The sequence below is a fragment of the Eurosta solidaginis genome, chromosome 4, assembly GCF_040869045.1.
Source record: "Eurosta solidaginis isolate ZX-2024a chromosome 4, ASM4086904v1, whole genome shotgun sequence".
Lineage (NCBI taxonomy): Eukaryota > Metazoa > Arthropoda > Insecta > Diptera > Tephritidae > Eurosta > Eurosta solidaginis.
The window spans coordinates 138,678,120-138,694,910 of record NC_090322.1 but is presented as its reverse complement, the minus strand read 5'-3'; the positions used below and the strand labels follow the sequence as shown (position 1 = coordinate 138,694,910).

General features: G+C 38.1%; 1 protein-coding gene across 1 annotated transcript in view; it reads right to left on the bottom strand.

Moving 5' to 3' along the window:
- Window positions 1–2,842: 2,842 nt before the first annotated feature.
- Pat1 (Protein interacting with APP tail-1) overlaps window positions 2,843–16,791 on the bottom strand; it is a 96,738-nt gene continuing 82,789 nt past the window's right edge. Inside the window, exons 6-8 of the mRNA XM_067783059.1 lie at window positions 14,747–14,912; window positions 6,627–6,784; window positions 2,843–6,421 (exon numbers count right to left, since the gene is read on the bottom strand). Of these exons, the coding sequence (XP_067639160.1) occupies window positions 6,308–6,421; window positions 6,627–6,784; window positions 14,747–14,912 (438 nt within the window). The 3' untranslated portion in view covers window positions 2,843–6,307. The remainder of the gene's footprint in view (window positions 6,422–6,626; window positions 6,785–14,746; window positions 14,913–16,791) is intronic.

Sequence of the window (16,791 nt, the reverse complement as noted above, 5' to 3'; positions counted from 1 at the left end):
TCCGTAACGGCATAAACTAATCGAGATAGATACAGACTTCTATATATCAAAATGATCTGGGCGAAAAAAGAAATTCATTTACCCATGTCCGTCCGTCTGTCCGTTAACACGATAACTTGAGTAAATTTTGAGGTATCTTGATGGAATTTGGTATGCAGATCTTTGGGTACCCATCACAGAAGTCTATTTAAAATGAAAGAAATCGGACTATAACCACGCCCACTTTTTCGATATCGAAAATTTCGAAAAACCGAAAAAGTGCGCTAATTCATTACCAAAGACTGATAAAGCGATGAAACTCGGTAGGTCGGTTGACCTTATGACGCAGAATAGAAAATTAGTAAAATTATGGACAATGGGCGTGGCACCACCCACTTTTAAAAGATGGTCATTTAAATGTTTTAAAAAAAATAAAAAAAAGAAGATATCATGATGAAATTTGGCAGGAACGTTACCCCTATTACTATATGTGTGCTAAATAAAAATTTGCAAAATCTGATGACGAACACGACCACTTAAAAAATTTTTTTTCAAGTCATTTTTTACCAAAAAATTTAATACCTTTACAGTATATAAGTAAATTATGTCAACATTCAACTCCAGTAACGATATGGTGCAAAAAAATACAAAAATAAAAAAAAGATTTCAAAATGGCAGTGGCTCCGGCCTTTTTCATTTAATTTGTCTCGAATACTTTTAATGTCATAAGTTGAACAAAAATTTACCAATTCTTGTGAAATTTGGTAGGAGCATAGATTCTATGACGATAACTGTTTTCTGTGAAAATGGGCGAAATCGGTTGTAGCCACGCCCAGTTTTTATACACAGTTGACCGTCTGTCCTTCCGCTCGGCCGTTAACACGATAACTTGAGCAAAAAACGATTATCTTTACTAAACTTAGTTCACGTACTTATCTGAACTGACATTATCTTGGTATAAAAATTACCGAAATCCGACTATGACCACGCCCACTTTTTCGATATCGAACATTACGAAGAATGAAAAAAATACCATAATTCTATACCAAATATGAAAAAAGGGATGAAACATGGTGATTGGATTGGTTTATTGACGCTTTGTAAAATAGGTGTGACACCTACCATATTAAGTAGAAGAAAATGAAAAATTTCTGCAGGGCGAAATCAAAAGCCCTTGGAATCTTGGCAGGAATACTGTTCGTGGTATTACATATATAAATAAATTAGCAGTACCCGACAGATGATGTTCTGGGTCACCCTGGTCCACATTTTGATCGATATCTCGAAAACGTCTTCACATATACAACCAAGGGCCACTTCCTTTTAAAACCCTCATTAATACCTTTAATTTGAAACCCATTTCGCACAAACACATTATAGAGTCACCCCTGGTCCACCTTTTGGCGATATCTCGAAAAGGCGTCCACCTATAGAACTAAGGCCCACTCCATTTTAAATAATCATTAACATCTTTCATTTGATATCCATATCGTACAAACACATTATAGAGTTACCCCTGGTCCACCCTTATGGCGATATCTCGAAAAGGCGTCCACCTATAGAACTAAGGCCGACTCCCTTTTAAGTAATCATTAACACCTTTCCTTTGATACCCATATCGTACAAATGCATTCTAGAGTCACCCCTGGTCCAACTTTATGGCGATATCTCGAGAAGGCCTCCACCTATAGAACTAAGGCCCACTCCCTTTTAAAATACTCATTAACACCTTTCATTTGATACCCATATCGTACAAACAAATTCTAGTCACCCCTGGTCCACCTTTATGGCGATATCTCGAAAAGGCGTCCACCTATATAACTAAGGCCCACTACCTTTTAAAATACTCATTAACACCTTTCATTTGATACCCATATCGTACAAACAAATTCTAGAGTTACCCCTGGTCCTCCCTTATGGCGATATCTCGAAAAGGCGTCCACCTATAGAACTAAGGCAGACTCCCTTTTAAGTAATCATTAACACCTTTCCTTTGATACCCATATCGTACAAATGCATTCTAGAGTCACCCCTGGTCCAACTTTATGGCGATATCTCGAAAAGGCCTCCACCTATAGAACTAAGACCCACTCCCTTTTAAAATACTCATTAACGCCTTTCATTTGATACCCATATCGTACAAACACATTCTAGAGTCACCCCTGGTCCACCTTTACGGCGATATCCCGAAATGGCGTCCACCTATAGAACTAAGGCAGACTCCCTTTTAAGTAATCATTAACACCTTTCATTTGATACCCATATCGTACAAACAAATTCTAGAGTTACCCCTGGTCCTCCCTTATGGCGATATCTCGAAAAGGCGTCCACCTATAGAACTAAGGCAGACTCCCTTTTAAGTAATCATTAACACCTTTCCTTTGATACCCATATCGTACAAATGCATTCTAGAGTCACCCCTGGTCCAACTTTATGGCGATATCTCGAAAAGGCCTCCACCTATAGAACTAAGACCCACTCCCTTTTAAAATACTCATTACCACCTTCCATTTGATACCCATGTCATACAAACACATTCCAGGGTTACCCTAGGTTCATTTTCCTTATTTTCTCCCCAAAGTTCTCAGCTGAGTATGTAATGTTCGGTTACACCCGAACTTAGCCTTCCTTACTTGTTTTTTCTATTCTCTTTAGCTTAAGTGCATTTGCAATTCGATTTTGTTAATTTTAACAAATTTCCAATGTATTGCTGAATGTGACCTTCGTGTCGTGCAGGGAAGTGCCGCCGCATCATAGACAAGAGAGACTGTCAAAATTATTCTTTCACACGAAATATATGCGTAATTTTTTTTCATCATACAGCAGATCCAACTTATCACTTTTTGGAAAATTTAATAAAACCTTTTAATTTTATTGTTTTATAATAATTATTATTTATTTAGCTTTTCTTATGCAATACACACGTACTCCGGTTGAATTTAATATAAGTATGCAAATTAAAATCGTTATTTTCTTTAAATTATAAATTGTAAATTACATTGCGGCTGCGATGAAATATTACAAGTTACTTTGCGATCCGAGGGCTTACTCTGTAATGCGAAACGAATAGTGCCATTCAGAAAAAAAAACAACATATATGTATGTAATTTTACTGCTTTCACAATGCATTTCCATAGCCCCTGAACTACAGAGTAGGCTCTCCGATCTTCAAAAAAAGCTTAAAATTACTTTACTTTACAGCAAAAACACATTTTCAAACATGTTCGAGAGTATGAATTATTATTTAAGCTGTGTTCTCTAAAAACACTGAGATTGCAATTTAAAGACACAAGCAAAAAGGATGAATAAAACATATTTGGGTATTTCGAATTACCATTAAAAATACACTAAGAAAAATGCAAGAGTACAAAAATTTAATTTCAATTCATTTTTAGTGCAACTTCATACAAAAATCGTTTAGTGCATTTTTAATGATATCAAAAATTGCATTTTATCAAAGAAGGAAACTTAAATTAACTTAAACTAAAAGTAAATAGCCAGACAGCCAACTTGTTTTACTTAGAAAAATCATATACATACAAATCGTCGGTCCAATGCCAAAGTCACGAATGTGCATATTTGATGTGTTGAGAAAACTCGTAAGACATTGTTAAAAAGAGATTTAATTTTGTATTTTTCAACCACTATTGGATGGTTTACTTTTGTAAACCACTAAGTAATGTTAATTGAAATATGATTTTTATGTTTTTTTTTTTTTTGCAAAAAATGCATATTTGTTTTGGCTTTGCAAAATTTGACATATATAATATTTCGTTTAAACAAAAATGGCACATTCGTGACATTGGCATTGTACTGAAGAAATATAATTCAAACACATTAAAACCCTCTAAAAATTGAAAGAACACAATAATGACGTCAAACGAAATAAAATATGCAAATATATTAATAAAAAAAAAATATTGTATTCTGGCGAAATTAGTTTGATAACATATGGACAAAATTAAATTATATAGCTTAAAATATATTTGATTGATGACACATAGTCAAATTTGGAAGTAAACGAAATTTTGGGAAAACATTAATTTAATTCAAATAAACTGAAATTAGAGTGAAAAAGTAATTATCTTTTGTAGGTATTTCAAAACTTCGGAATAAAGCTAGGGCCTTATAACGCAGCTCGAAAGGATGTGCCATTTGAAAGCTGTCAAACAACATACATTTTCCTTTTTTTTTAATCTGAAAGATTCTTTCGAATCGGGTTACATAATAGGCAGCTGTTATTCCAATTATCAATCAATTATCGTATTAAATGTTGAAAATAAAATTTAATACGATGAATATAAAATATTTAGTTTTATTATTATATTAATTAAAAATTAAATTGGATGTTAGCAACAAACAATGGTATTTCACAAAAAATTTGATTTTATAATAACTATTTGGATTTTAGAATATGCCTAATGTCCATTCTAAAACCGAAAAATCCAATTGGCTGTGCAAAAGCCTAATTGAACTCTCTAAGGCTTAACTGGAAATCATATAGAGCACCATTAGTCAAATCGTACGATCTTTATCCGAAACGATTCAAAATTTTAAGTAAAAATACCAAATAATCAGTAATTTCTTGTTAATTTCTGTACTTTTTAAACTTAATCGCATTATATTTATTTACATACATAGAAAAATATAGTTTGAGAAATTATGCTAGTTCTTAACAACATTATAAAACTCAAAAATGAATTCGTGCGAAATTTTCGTTTTACCAAATCATGTTTACTATTCAGTGTTGTATAATATTTTGCTAAAGTACATAATTTTTGCTGATATTATATTTAAGGTGGGCTAATCTTCTTTTGCCCAATGCGCGCTAAATACTTTAGTAATTTTTGACCTTATCGTACAATGCAGTCTTACGTATTTATTTACCTTTTTTTGTTATAGTTTTAGTTATTTTTGCATAAAAATTTTAAAGCTGTGCTATGTCAAAACCGGCAATGATTGGAATCACTGACATACGACCTTTATGCGTTGACTCAAATAACTCATATAACAAAGCTATACGAAGAAAAAAAAGTTGATAAAAAACAATCGATTGTTAAGGAAAAATTAAAATATTTTCTTATATTCTTTTGACTTGACATTCTCTTTTTAAATTTATCGGATAGTTTTTATTTCAAATTAAGGAGTTTGAGAGAACATGTCTTGTCAATTTTCCGGACGAATAGAGACAGGATGAATTAATTTGTGATTTCGTATTTATTACTGATAAACGTCTGTTTTTTTTCCATTGTGGATTTTTATTTTAAACCGAAAGTAATTTCCTTTTTTTGCAGAAGTTCCATTCGGTTCAGGCATTTTAAAGTAAAAACAGTTGGATTCAAATGCCAAAAAAATGCGATTCGATTGAAAAACTAATTGAATTAAAAATGAGTTAGCAAACGCACCTACACTTCCTCTGAGAAAAAAAAAAACTTAGCTAGCATGGCACATTGGCTAAGATGAAGGCAAGTGTTGACATAAATGTATCTAAAGCGTAAACGCTACATTCCAACACTTCTTCGATTTGACATGGAACGGTCTTTAATTAACTATTTATTAAGCTTAATTTTGTATGTATAGTCATATATCAATATTACTATTTATTTTTTTTTTGTGCTTTTTTCGAGCAGTTTTTTTTTAAATCAAACTTTACACAATTTTGTTTTAACTTCGTATGGCGTCATACGCATAAAACTAGTTAAGACCATTCTTGAAAGCAATAATTTCACAGATACTTTTAAATGTGAAGCCATTACTATTGAGTTTACGGTTCACTGGTTTTATGTATACGGCTCCATCATCGTTTTAAATAAACATACTTAGGTAGTTACTCACACATTATTCAATAAAAATATTACTGCGCCAAAAGATACTTTTTTTTATTCAACATATTCATAATCCATTCAATTTATAAGCATAATTAGTTTATAGTATTCAAAACAAAAATACATACAAATAGTCGCATGATATTTTTCGGTTCTTTTTTTACTTATTCTTATTTTATCTTCGGCCTTAAAATGTAATATTGTAAGAATGTTCAAGCTCTAACCACAAGAGCTTGAGCATTCACAGAATAGTATTTTTTTTACTTAAACAAAAACATAATAAAAATAAATCGGCTTAAAATTTATACATGTGCCATTATTAGAGTACGCAGTTGTGTATGTACATCCGTAAAATAAGTAATACAAGATAATGATTCGTTTAACGCAAGCCATTATCAAAAGTATCTACATCTCATAAGCAGCTTAAGCATATACGTATGTAAATGCCTGTATAAATAATGCGTCAAAGAATCGTGTACAATGCGGTCTACATTTATGTGCATTTAATGTGTCTCCAAAATATCTTCGTTCGTTGTTTCTTTAATTGTGGCCATTTCAAAGAATTTCACCTTCACATCCTCTAAGGAACAATCATCGTTCGCTGCAGCATATGTTTTCTAAAATAAAGTCAATAAAAAAAAATACATTACAATACAGGGCTCTCATCGTTATTAGTTGGGCAATTCACAAGTGTGTCGTATTCATGTAAAATTTTGAGATTTGAGTTGTTTCCATGGTTTCCAATATAAAATTTGATTAAAACATAGCACATACGACGAATAGGAGACCTTGTGAATTGTCTAAGTATTTGCTGCAAATTACATTCATGGCAATATTCTGTCCACGTAGCATTTGCCAATTTTCCAATATTGCTGCATACTTTAAAAATTTTTCAAATTCACGCTGCGCATCGTAAACATTGCATAGTCCTAAATAATCATATTCCAACCCTGAATATGATTTTCCAAACAAACGAAGACCTGTAAAAAGTTTTTGAGAAATTATTATTGTTCAAAAAATATATATGTAAAATAGTTATCAAATTAAAAAACCTTAATAAAAAGACAGATTTGCACACCGTTAAGAAGAAAATTTTTATTTATCATGTGGGTATTGCCCTCATTGCTTTTAAATGTATGAAAACATTTATTTGAAGCAACGAGTTCGGACTCATGTGTTGCTAAAAACAAAACTCGAGAACGGTTGGACCGATTTCGTTCTTTTTTTAATATTCCTTGAAGTACACTGAAAGAAAAAGACTGGTAAAATCAACCGAAATACGGGTCAATTCAACCGAAATTTCTGTCAATTTTTATCCATCGCAACAAGATGTTGAATCAACTGCGCACAAATCGTTGATTCGTAATTGACTGTTTTAGTTTACCAATAGTTTTGTTAAATTAACAATTATTAATGTCGCTCTAAGAAAATCAATCAAATGTTAATACGAAAGAGATTTCTGTTCATTCGAAAGAACCAGCGTAAACTGTTAAATTAACAGTGTTTATTGTCGAAATGACACTGACAGTGAAATCTATTAAAATAACAGACATTTCTGTTTTTTCTAGATTAATAGTGTGAACTTTTACATCAACAGAGTTTTCTGTTCATATGACATTAATACCTGTGGAAAAAATAAAAAATTTTTAAACTTACGTAGTTTTTTTGTTTGTATAAATTACACATAAGTACATTTCATTTCTAATGATTTTATTGCTATATTTAGTAATATTAATTAAAATAATAATAACTTAAATCTGAATTCAAATAAACAAAACTTGTTCCGAATCACCATAGAAAGATTTGTACGAAAGTATGTTGTACGTAAATATGTGAATACATAAATACGCATGCTTGCTACATATATATATGTGTATATGCTATATACATATTCACACACGCGTTAGTACATGTTCTAGTGAAAATAAGAGCATGTATCGTTTGTTAAACCACATTAGCGTCGGTTGCAAGAACTTTATTTCAACTTTACAATTAAACATTATACATTTTATTACTTTGTTTTATCAAACGCACTTTCACCAAATTTTATTTTTTCTAATTTATTTAATTTATAGTTTTGAACTTCGCCGCGCGTCACTTTACTGCTTATTCTCAATTTCTTCTCTCGCATGTAGAGTTGCCACACGTGATTTTTTCGAACAAAAATTTTAGTATAAATGTTTGACATACCATTTTAAATAGGGAATTTGTAAGTATAGAAAAGTAAAGAATCAAATCGGAGGAAGGTAATTCACCACTGGAGTAACTTTACATGTAATTCGGCGAGTTTAATTCTCATAACACTTTATTTTTAAACGATTCCAAAACAACTCAAACTTTTATGCTGTTGGAAACATCAATATTAAAAAAGGATGTTTTTTTATTATCTTATTCGTTCGCATGAGTGAAAATTCGTAAAAATTTGAACAAAATGTTACTAATTTTGGAAAAATCCTGTTCGTTCAAACAAAACCTTTGCAACAAGAGGGCGCAATTTTGCATTTCGCTTGGAGAAGTTGCAAAATTGTTCCCGATAAATAGGTGTGCCGGTATAGCATAATTTTTTGCAGTGTTATGCACATTAAATTCAAAAAAGGGGTTTTTTGTTTTGTATTGATATTTGTGTTTTTTTCGATTTGGTGGTTTTCTTATTTTGGTATGTTTTTTTTTTTTTTTTTAACAAATGGCACCATCGTCATAAGTACAAAGTAGAGAGCGCAGTGAGCGTAAAATTCTCTTTTGAAATTTGCTCATGCATTGACTGTTTGACTGTTGTTCGCTGTTGAAATGACCTGTCAGATCAGTTGTGTTAACAGAAAAGTAATCTGTCAATTTTACAGAATTTTGTTAACTTAAGAGCGACAATTTCTCTTCTCTTGAAATGACTGAACTAATTTGTTCGCTTGACAAAGAACTCAGTCGAATTAACCATAATTCGATCAATTTCACCGAATCTCCGTTAAGTCAAGGAAAACAGAACAGATTTGTTGCTTTTACTAGTATCATTTCATTCAGTGTACGTGGACTTAAATTGCTAGACGTTACTCCAGTACAATTCGATAGGGTCTACCGAAAAAATATATCTAGAACCCGCCCTACTGGTCCCTCACTAGGGTAGGCACCTTGTCGTTGGTGTGAGGGCTTAGCCGAACTCCATAGCACCCGACTATGAGGCGGAGCTGGTTAGGACTGACATCTACGCCGTTTCGCCTCATACGAGGGCGGCGGGATGTCGGTGACCAAGAACTGCCAACCCCTAATCCAGGGTGTATTCGAACGGAGCCTTCCCGATACCGGGCCACCTCGGGAAGTATTAATGGCCTTACCACAGCAAGGGGCGCTGCTGTGGCGGACGGTTCTTTCCCCGTATATAATACTGGACCGCTGAGCCCGCCTTGTCGGGCAGGTGGTCGTACGACCAAGATGAACGACTCATTAACTGACTGTAATAAGGACGATGTAAAGAGGAGGACTGAGTCGCAATCCAAGGACGACAAATACGAATTAAGCGATGCGTAGGACTCGGGGAACGAGAGTAGTGCTGATTCAATGAACTCCGTGTTGGAGAAGCACACAAATGAAAACGGAGTAGAAGAGTGGAGAAGGGTACGGAGCAGAGGAAGTAAAAGAGTTCTCTCGCAGGACCGTGCAGCACTAAGAATTGTTCAACGCTTGGGAGCAGTGGTCGACCCAACAGAAGTGGAGATCGAGCGCTTGGAATGGGCCCATGAAGCGGTAGAAGTAGGTCGAAGGCAGTTCAAAAGGTTTGCTGCGAGAAACCCTCGGTTCTGCAACCGGTACGAGGAAGAAGCGTCGAATGGCAGAATGAAGAGGCAACGTTCGGCGGAAGCCGACAAGCCTGCTTTCAAGAGGCAGAAAGGACCCAGTCCTAGAGCCGCGAGGCAGGGCAATCGCATAGACAAGACAAGTAGGCCCAAAGCTGTAAGACAGATGGGCTCCAATAGCGAGGTAGCAACTACCTCGAAAGCTGCGAGTTAGAGGGAAGTTCCAATTAAGGAAGTAGGAGATAAGCCAAAGGGAGATAACGCTAAGACTTCGGCTTTCTCGGAGGCGCTAAAGGGAGTTAACGCTAAGACTCCGGCTTTCTCGGAGGTGCCAAATGGAGATAACACTAAGACTCCTGCTTTTCCCGAGAAGATGAGTGATGTGGCAAAGCAGTCACTGACTGTGGCGCTGGTTGATCGTAGCAGTCCTTTCGGACAAATGACTACTGAAAGGTGGAGATCTGTGGAAAGGGAGCTTATTAGCTTAATGCTTAAGATGATGCGGGAACAACCAAGTAAGCCCCTTCCAACCTTTGATTCGGGGGGATGGTATAACGGTGTGAAGATGATAGCGTGCGACAACATCGCGAGCTTGCAGTGGCTGGAGGAAGTGGTTCCAAACCTCCAAAGGCAAGGCACGAACGCGCGGTTTGAGGTGGTGGATAAAGCGCAAATCCCCACGGTACCAAAAGTTAAGGTATGGATACCATGCGTGATGAAGTCTGAGGATACACTGCGACTTCTGCAGAATCAGAATCCGAACATACCGACACAGGATTGGAAGATACTTACTGTATCTCGGCCTACCGAGGATGGTCAGTTCTACATCTTCCAAATAAACAAGCAGGCGGAGGATATTTTGTAAACGCAGCTTGGTAAAATGTCCTTTGGCACTGGCAAAATTTACATGCGACTCAGGAAAAGACGTCCCGAGGATAAAAACCCTAACACGCTAGAGGTGGGCGAAGTCGAAAAGGACCTCAAAAGCCTAAGGGAAAAAAGAAAGGTGGAGGTCCCCGACGTCACCACGAACGTGCTAGAAGAGGACCAACCGCTAAATGGTGCTGTGACTCGCACAGAGGAACACCCTGCACAACAGTCACGAGAGGCTGAAGGGGGCCTCGAATACTCTAAACCAAAAGGACAAGGGGAGGACGACGACGTCAAGACGAAGGTGCTGGAGGGGGACAAACAGCCCAATGGTGCTGCGAGTCCTACAGATAAACCTCCAACACAGTAAAGTGGCGTCGAGCGAACTCCTCCTAACCCTTGAGGAGGGTTCGTTTGACGTGGCGCTGATCCAGGAGCCGTGGCTCTCATCGGGAGGAAAGGTTTCTGGACTTAGCGCGCGCGGGTTTGGCGTTTACTACGCGCAAACGGAAGGACGGGAGCGAGCTGTAGTAATGGTAAGGAAACAGCTGCATTCATATATGCTGCCTAATTACACCACTGAGGATCTCGTAGCGGTGGCCGTTGAGCAAAAGAATAAGCAGGCATTTATCCTGGCGTCATGCTACATGGCCCATGCTGCGGAGGTCCCACCGATGGAGTGCAAAAGGCTAGTACAGGAGGAAGGGCGCAAAGGGCGGTTGGTCATAGGCGCAGATGCAAATGCGCACCACAATGCGTGGGGAAGAGCAGATACGAACGAGAGAGGCGAATCTCTGTTTTGTTAAATCCTGCAAACCAATTTGCAGATAGCCAACAGGGGAAATGTCCCTACAAACATTGGTCCAACATCCAGCAATGTTCTGGATATTACATTGAGCTCCGAGCGTGATATTTCAGGGTATGATTGGATTGTTCTTGATAAACCATCCTTCTCCGACCATGCGTATATCAGCTTCAACATCCCCCTAAAGAGGGTAGAGAAGGGAGGAACCTTTAGAAACCCTAGGTCAACGAACTGGACTAAATTCCAGAAACATGTAGAAACAAAACTGGGACAACCCAAAGAGGTTGCTAATGTAGAGGAACTGGAGGAGTCGAATGAATTCCTAACAAGGGCGCTTATGACTGCGTATAACAAAGCTTGCCCTCTAAGAAGATTCAGAGGAAAAGCAAAGCCGCCATGGTGGAGCAATGAGCTGAGTCTTCTAAGAAGACAGGTTAAAGAAATGTTTAAGCTCGCAAAGACCGCGGAAAGCGAAGCGTGTCGGGACGAGTACAGGGATCTACTGAGGATCTACAAGCGTGAAATTACCAGGGCGAAGAGAAACTCATGGAAAAGTTTCTGTACGGACATAGAGTACTCCAGCGAAACAGCACGGTTGAAAAAAGTCCTAGCAAAGGGAAACATAGTCCAGGGACTAATAAAGAAAGAGAACGGGGAATGGTCACGTAATAGTGAGGAATCCCTTGAGGTGCTTCTCGATACACATTTCCCATCGGGAGACGGTTTAGAGGAGCCAGCAGACATCACTCACACTCCGATCACGGAGCTAGTAGTGCCGGGCTTGGTGACCGATACCAAGATCGAGTGGGCAGTGAAGACGTTTTCTAAGTTTAAATCGCCGGGCCCAGATGGTATATTCCCGGCCATGCTACAAGTCTCAAGTAGGGCGGTCGTGGAATGGCTTAAAATAATATTCGATGGGTGCATACGACTGAATCATGTACCGCACTCTTGGAGAACTGCTCGTGTAGCTTTTCTACCAAAGGCGGGGAAGATCGGTCACATGTATTCCAAAGACTATAGACCCATTAGCTTAACATCATTTCTGCTCAAAACCTTTGAGAGGCTGATAGATGTGTACATAAAGTCCAACGTGGATGAAAAGCTGCTCTCCACAACACATCATGCGTACACCAAAGGGAAGTCGGTAGACACCGCATTGCATAGGGTGGTAATAAGCATAGAGAAATCCCTGGAATATAAGGAGTATGCTCTAGGAGTCTTCTTGGACATTGCCGGGGCTTTCAATAATGTTGCAAAATGGGATTATGGATGGTCTTAATTACATTAAAGTACATCCTGCCTTAATCAGATGGATCGGCTGCATGTTAAATTGCAGAAAGATTACATCACAATGGGGATTGTACGAGGCCACGAAATCAGTGGACAGGGGCACGCCGCAGGGAGGGGTGCTATCACCTCTGCTGTGGACGCTGGTCATCAACCAACTGCTCAGGCAATTCGATGAGGGACCCGTAAAACTTACGGCTTACGCAGATGACGTTCCAATTGTCATAAGTGGAAAGTGCCTTCCAACGATTAGTTCTTTGATGGATCGGGCGCTTCGCGATATTCATACCTGGGCATCTAATGTCGGGTTGAAAGTCAATGCGGAGAAGACGGATATGGTCTTGTTTACAAAGAGGTACAAGGTCCCAAATTGGACCAGGCCTAAGTTAGGAGGGGTGACCTTACAGGAGAAACCTTGCACAAAATATTTAGGAATCATCCTAGACAGTAAGCTGTCATGGAAGCTCAACGTGGAGGAGAGGGTCAAGAAGGCCTCAACGGCACTCTACGCATGTAAAAGAATGCTGGGGTGTACGTGGGGCCAATCGCCCTCTCTTTCTCATTGGGTTTTTACAGCGATTGTAAGCCCTATTCTATACTATGGAGTTCTTGCTTGGTTGAAAGCCACACAAAAAACAACATACCTCAAAAAATTAGAGGGGGTATGCAGACTATCGATGCTTAGCATTACGGGAGCCCTCAAAACAACCCCGACGGCTGCACTGTATGCCATTTTGCACATCCCACCTGTAGACCTGGTAGCAAAGAACAAAGCGTTAACGACCGCAACCAGGATCGGTGCTTCGGGGCAGCTTGATCGCCGACCATATGGCCATAGTAGTATAGCGTCATCAATCACAAGACGAACAGACTACATGATTCCCTATCTGCGCTTCCAGGGAGATCTTAAGGCCACAATAGAGGTGGATGGTTGGCGCAAGGGTGCGCAAATGGCGGACGAGGCGATACATGTGTACACCGATGGTTCCAAAGTAGTGGAAGGAGTAGGGTCTGCGGTATACTGCGCTGATCCGGAAATAAGCAGATCCTACAGGCTGCCGGATTACTGTAGCGTTTTCCAAGCGGAAATATTAGCCGTAACCAAAGCAGTAAACCCTGGAAGAGAATAGCTTAAGCTGCAACCGTGTTAACTTTTATATTGACAGTCAAGCATAGCACAGCATCTAAATGCGTGTTAAAGTGTAAGCAGTCTCTGGAGAGAATCGGGACAGGGAGAAGCATACATCTATAGTTGGTCCCAGGGCATATGGGAATAGATGGGAATGAAAAAGCGGATGAACTAGCTGAAAAGGGCACATCCCTTGAAGCTTGCTCCGTAGATGTCCCAATTAGATTGGGCGAGATTAAGCGAAGGCGAGAGGTGCACATGATCGACCAAGCGGGAAAGGCGTGGGTTCAAGCGCGGGGCTGTAAAGTGTCGAAGATTATGTGCAGGTCTTACAACCTTAGACTAACACAGTTGCTCCTATCATTAAAAAGAGAGGATTGTAGACTCATGACGGGTATTCTGACTGGACACTGCCTTCTGGCGTCACATGCCTTTAAACTAGGCTTGGTCAGTGATAGCAGATGTAGGAAGTGCGGGTTGGAGGAGGAAACGATCGAGCACGTTCTGTGCTCGTGCCCTGCACTTGCCAGGCTAAGACTCCAGCTATTAGGAGTGATTCAGCTGTCAGATCTAGAAGCAGCAAGTGGCTTAAGTCCTAGGAAGCTTCTAGTATTTGCCAAGAGGACGGAGTTATTTTATAACATAGGTCCTGGTGTTTGATAGGGTTTTTCAGTTTGGTCGTTAAAACAAACTTCTGGTAACACTACGGACTCAATCAGTCTATGTGAGGTCCTCATGGACCGGCCAGTTCAACCTACCTACCTACCGCCCTGCTGGTGGGTGTGGTTTATAATTGGGTCCAAGAAATTATAAATCGGAATTTAGCTCAGCATAGCCTTGCCAATTTATAGACTTGACATTGCTCAGCAATCTGATCTTATGTTTAACTTGAGATTTTTACTTTTGTTAACCACTCTGACAACTGGGCTTTAGATTGGTACGTCTTATATATAGCAAACCAACGCAGACCGTAAGTACTGGCTGTATAAAGTTCTTGAAAATATTTTAGGCAAATCTGTGTCTTCATAAAAATAAAAAATCGAATTAATAACTATGGACTTACTTATTTCAATGCTGCGTAAATATAGTGCTTCAGCTTCTTGATATTTTTTCATATGATAATTGTAGAGCGAAGCCAAATGACCAATCGACAGACCAACTTCATAATCATACTGGCCTAGTAGATCTGTTTTAATTTTTATCGCTTTCAGATGCATACGTTCGGCTTCCTATAAAATAACAGAGAATGTACGAAAGAGAACAAAGAGTTAAATTATTAAATTCATACTTGTAATAGGGTATACACAGGATTAGTCTGCGTCAAGAGTCAATTTGGAAATATTTTAAAACAAGTAAGGAAGGCTAAGTTCGGGTGTATCCGAACATTACATACTCAGCTGAGAGCTTTGGAAACAAAATAAGGGAAAATCGCCATGTAGGAAAATGAACCTAGGGTAACCCTGGAATATGTTTGTATGACATGGGTATCAAATGGAAGGTGGTAATAAGTATTTTAAAAGGGAGTGGGCCTTAGTTCTACAGGTGGACGCCTTTTCGAGATATCGCCATAAAGGTGGACCAGGGGTGACTCTAGAATGTGTTTGTACGATACGGGTATCAAATTAAAGGTATTAATGAGGGTTTTAAAAGATAGTGTTGTAGTTGTATATGTGAAGGCGTTTTCGAGATATCGACCAAATGTGGACTAGGGTGACCCATAACATCATCTGTCGGGTACCGCTAATTTATTTATATATGTAAGACCACGAACAGTATTTCTGCCAAGATTCCAAGGGCTTTCGCCCTGCAGAGCTTTTTAATTTGCTTCTACTTGTCATGTCCATTTTACAACATTTTTTCTAAAGTTATGTACATTTTGCGTCAAAAAACCAATCCATTCACCCTTTTTCATCCTTTTTTCGTATTTGGTATAGAATTATGGCATTTTTTTTCATTTTTCGATATCGAAAAACTGGGCGTGGTCATAGTCGGATTTCACCCATTTTTAATACCAAGATAAAGTGAGTTCAGATAAGTACGTAAACTAAGTTTATGCCCCTATTACCGTTTACAACTCAACTCTGGTTGGGTTGAATTTTCGCAATTTGGTATTACAGATTACAACTCAACCTGTCAAAAAAAATTTCGGTTGAGTTGTTTAGCCTTACAACTTTTTGTGGCATTGCCGTTTACAACCTTGTGTTGGTGTAGTTGTCAAAGACGTCAAAATTTTACAACTGCTTACTAGCAGTTGTCTCATACAATTTTGCAGTTGTTTTGAAAAAATGTTACGTTTTAGAAGACGGTTCACCACCTAATTTTTAACAAAAATTTTCAAAGTTGGTATCAAAAGACACGTTTCGACCTCCGATTTAAGAATCCGAAAACAAAAATTGTAATTCTTTACGATAGCATGACACTGCTAATACGCGTCCAAAAATATCGAGAGAGGTGCCAAAAGACGCTATTAATCTCGAGAACAATAATCCGAAAACGGAAAATAAACATTTTATCTCTGTCCGGAGATATTTTCAGTTGAAGTTGGCGATTTTCATGTGGTTGTTGTAATGTTGTTGTCTTTTTTCGGTTTGTGTTTAATATCTTTTGGACGAGTTAAAATTTGTATTTTCCGCCTTCGGATTATTAATACTGATGTCAAGACGCGTCGTTTAATACCTCTCTCGATATTTTTGGACACGTATTAGCAGTGTCATGCTGTCGTAAAGAATTACCACAAACATTAATTCTAATAAAATCTAATTTCATGTGGTTGTTGTATTTTGCCAGATTTTTTGTATACAGCAATGCAGAAAGGTGTTGGACCCAACCAGGATTATTTTTACGAATCGCGGCCAAAGGCTGCCAACGCAGAAAGATGTTCTGTGCAAAAAAACTGTGGACCGGGCCTCATATTTCGGACCCTCTCGGGCCATTTTGTGGGTCTTTGTAAATATCTTTCGAAAGAAATAAAATTTTTAATTTTCGCTTTCGAATCCTAAAAACGGAGATGGAAACCCGTCTTTTGATACCACCTTTGATAAGAGTTAGATGGTGCACGGGCTTATAAAACGTTACCAAAAAAAAACAAAAAATTTAAAGCCGGTAGTT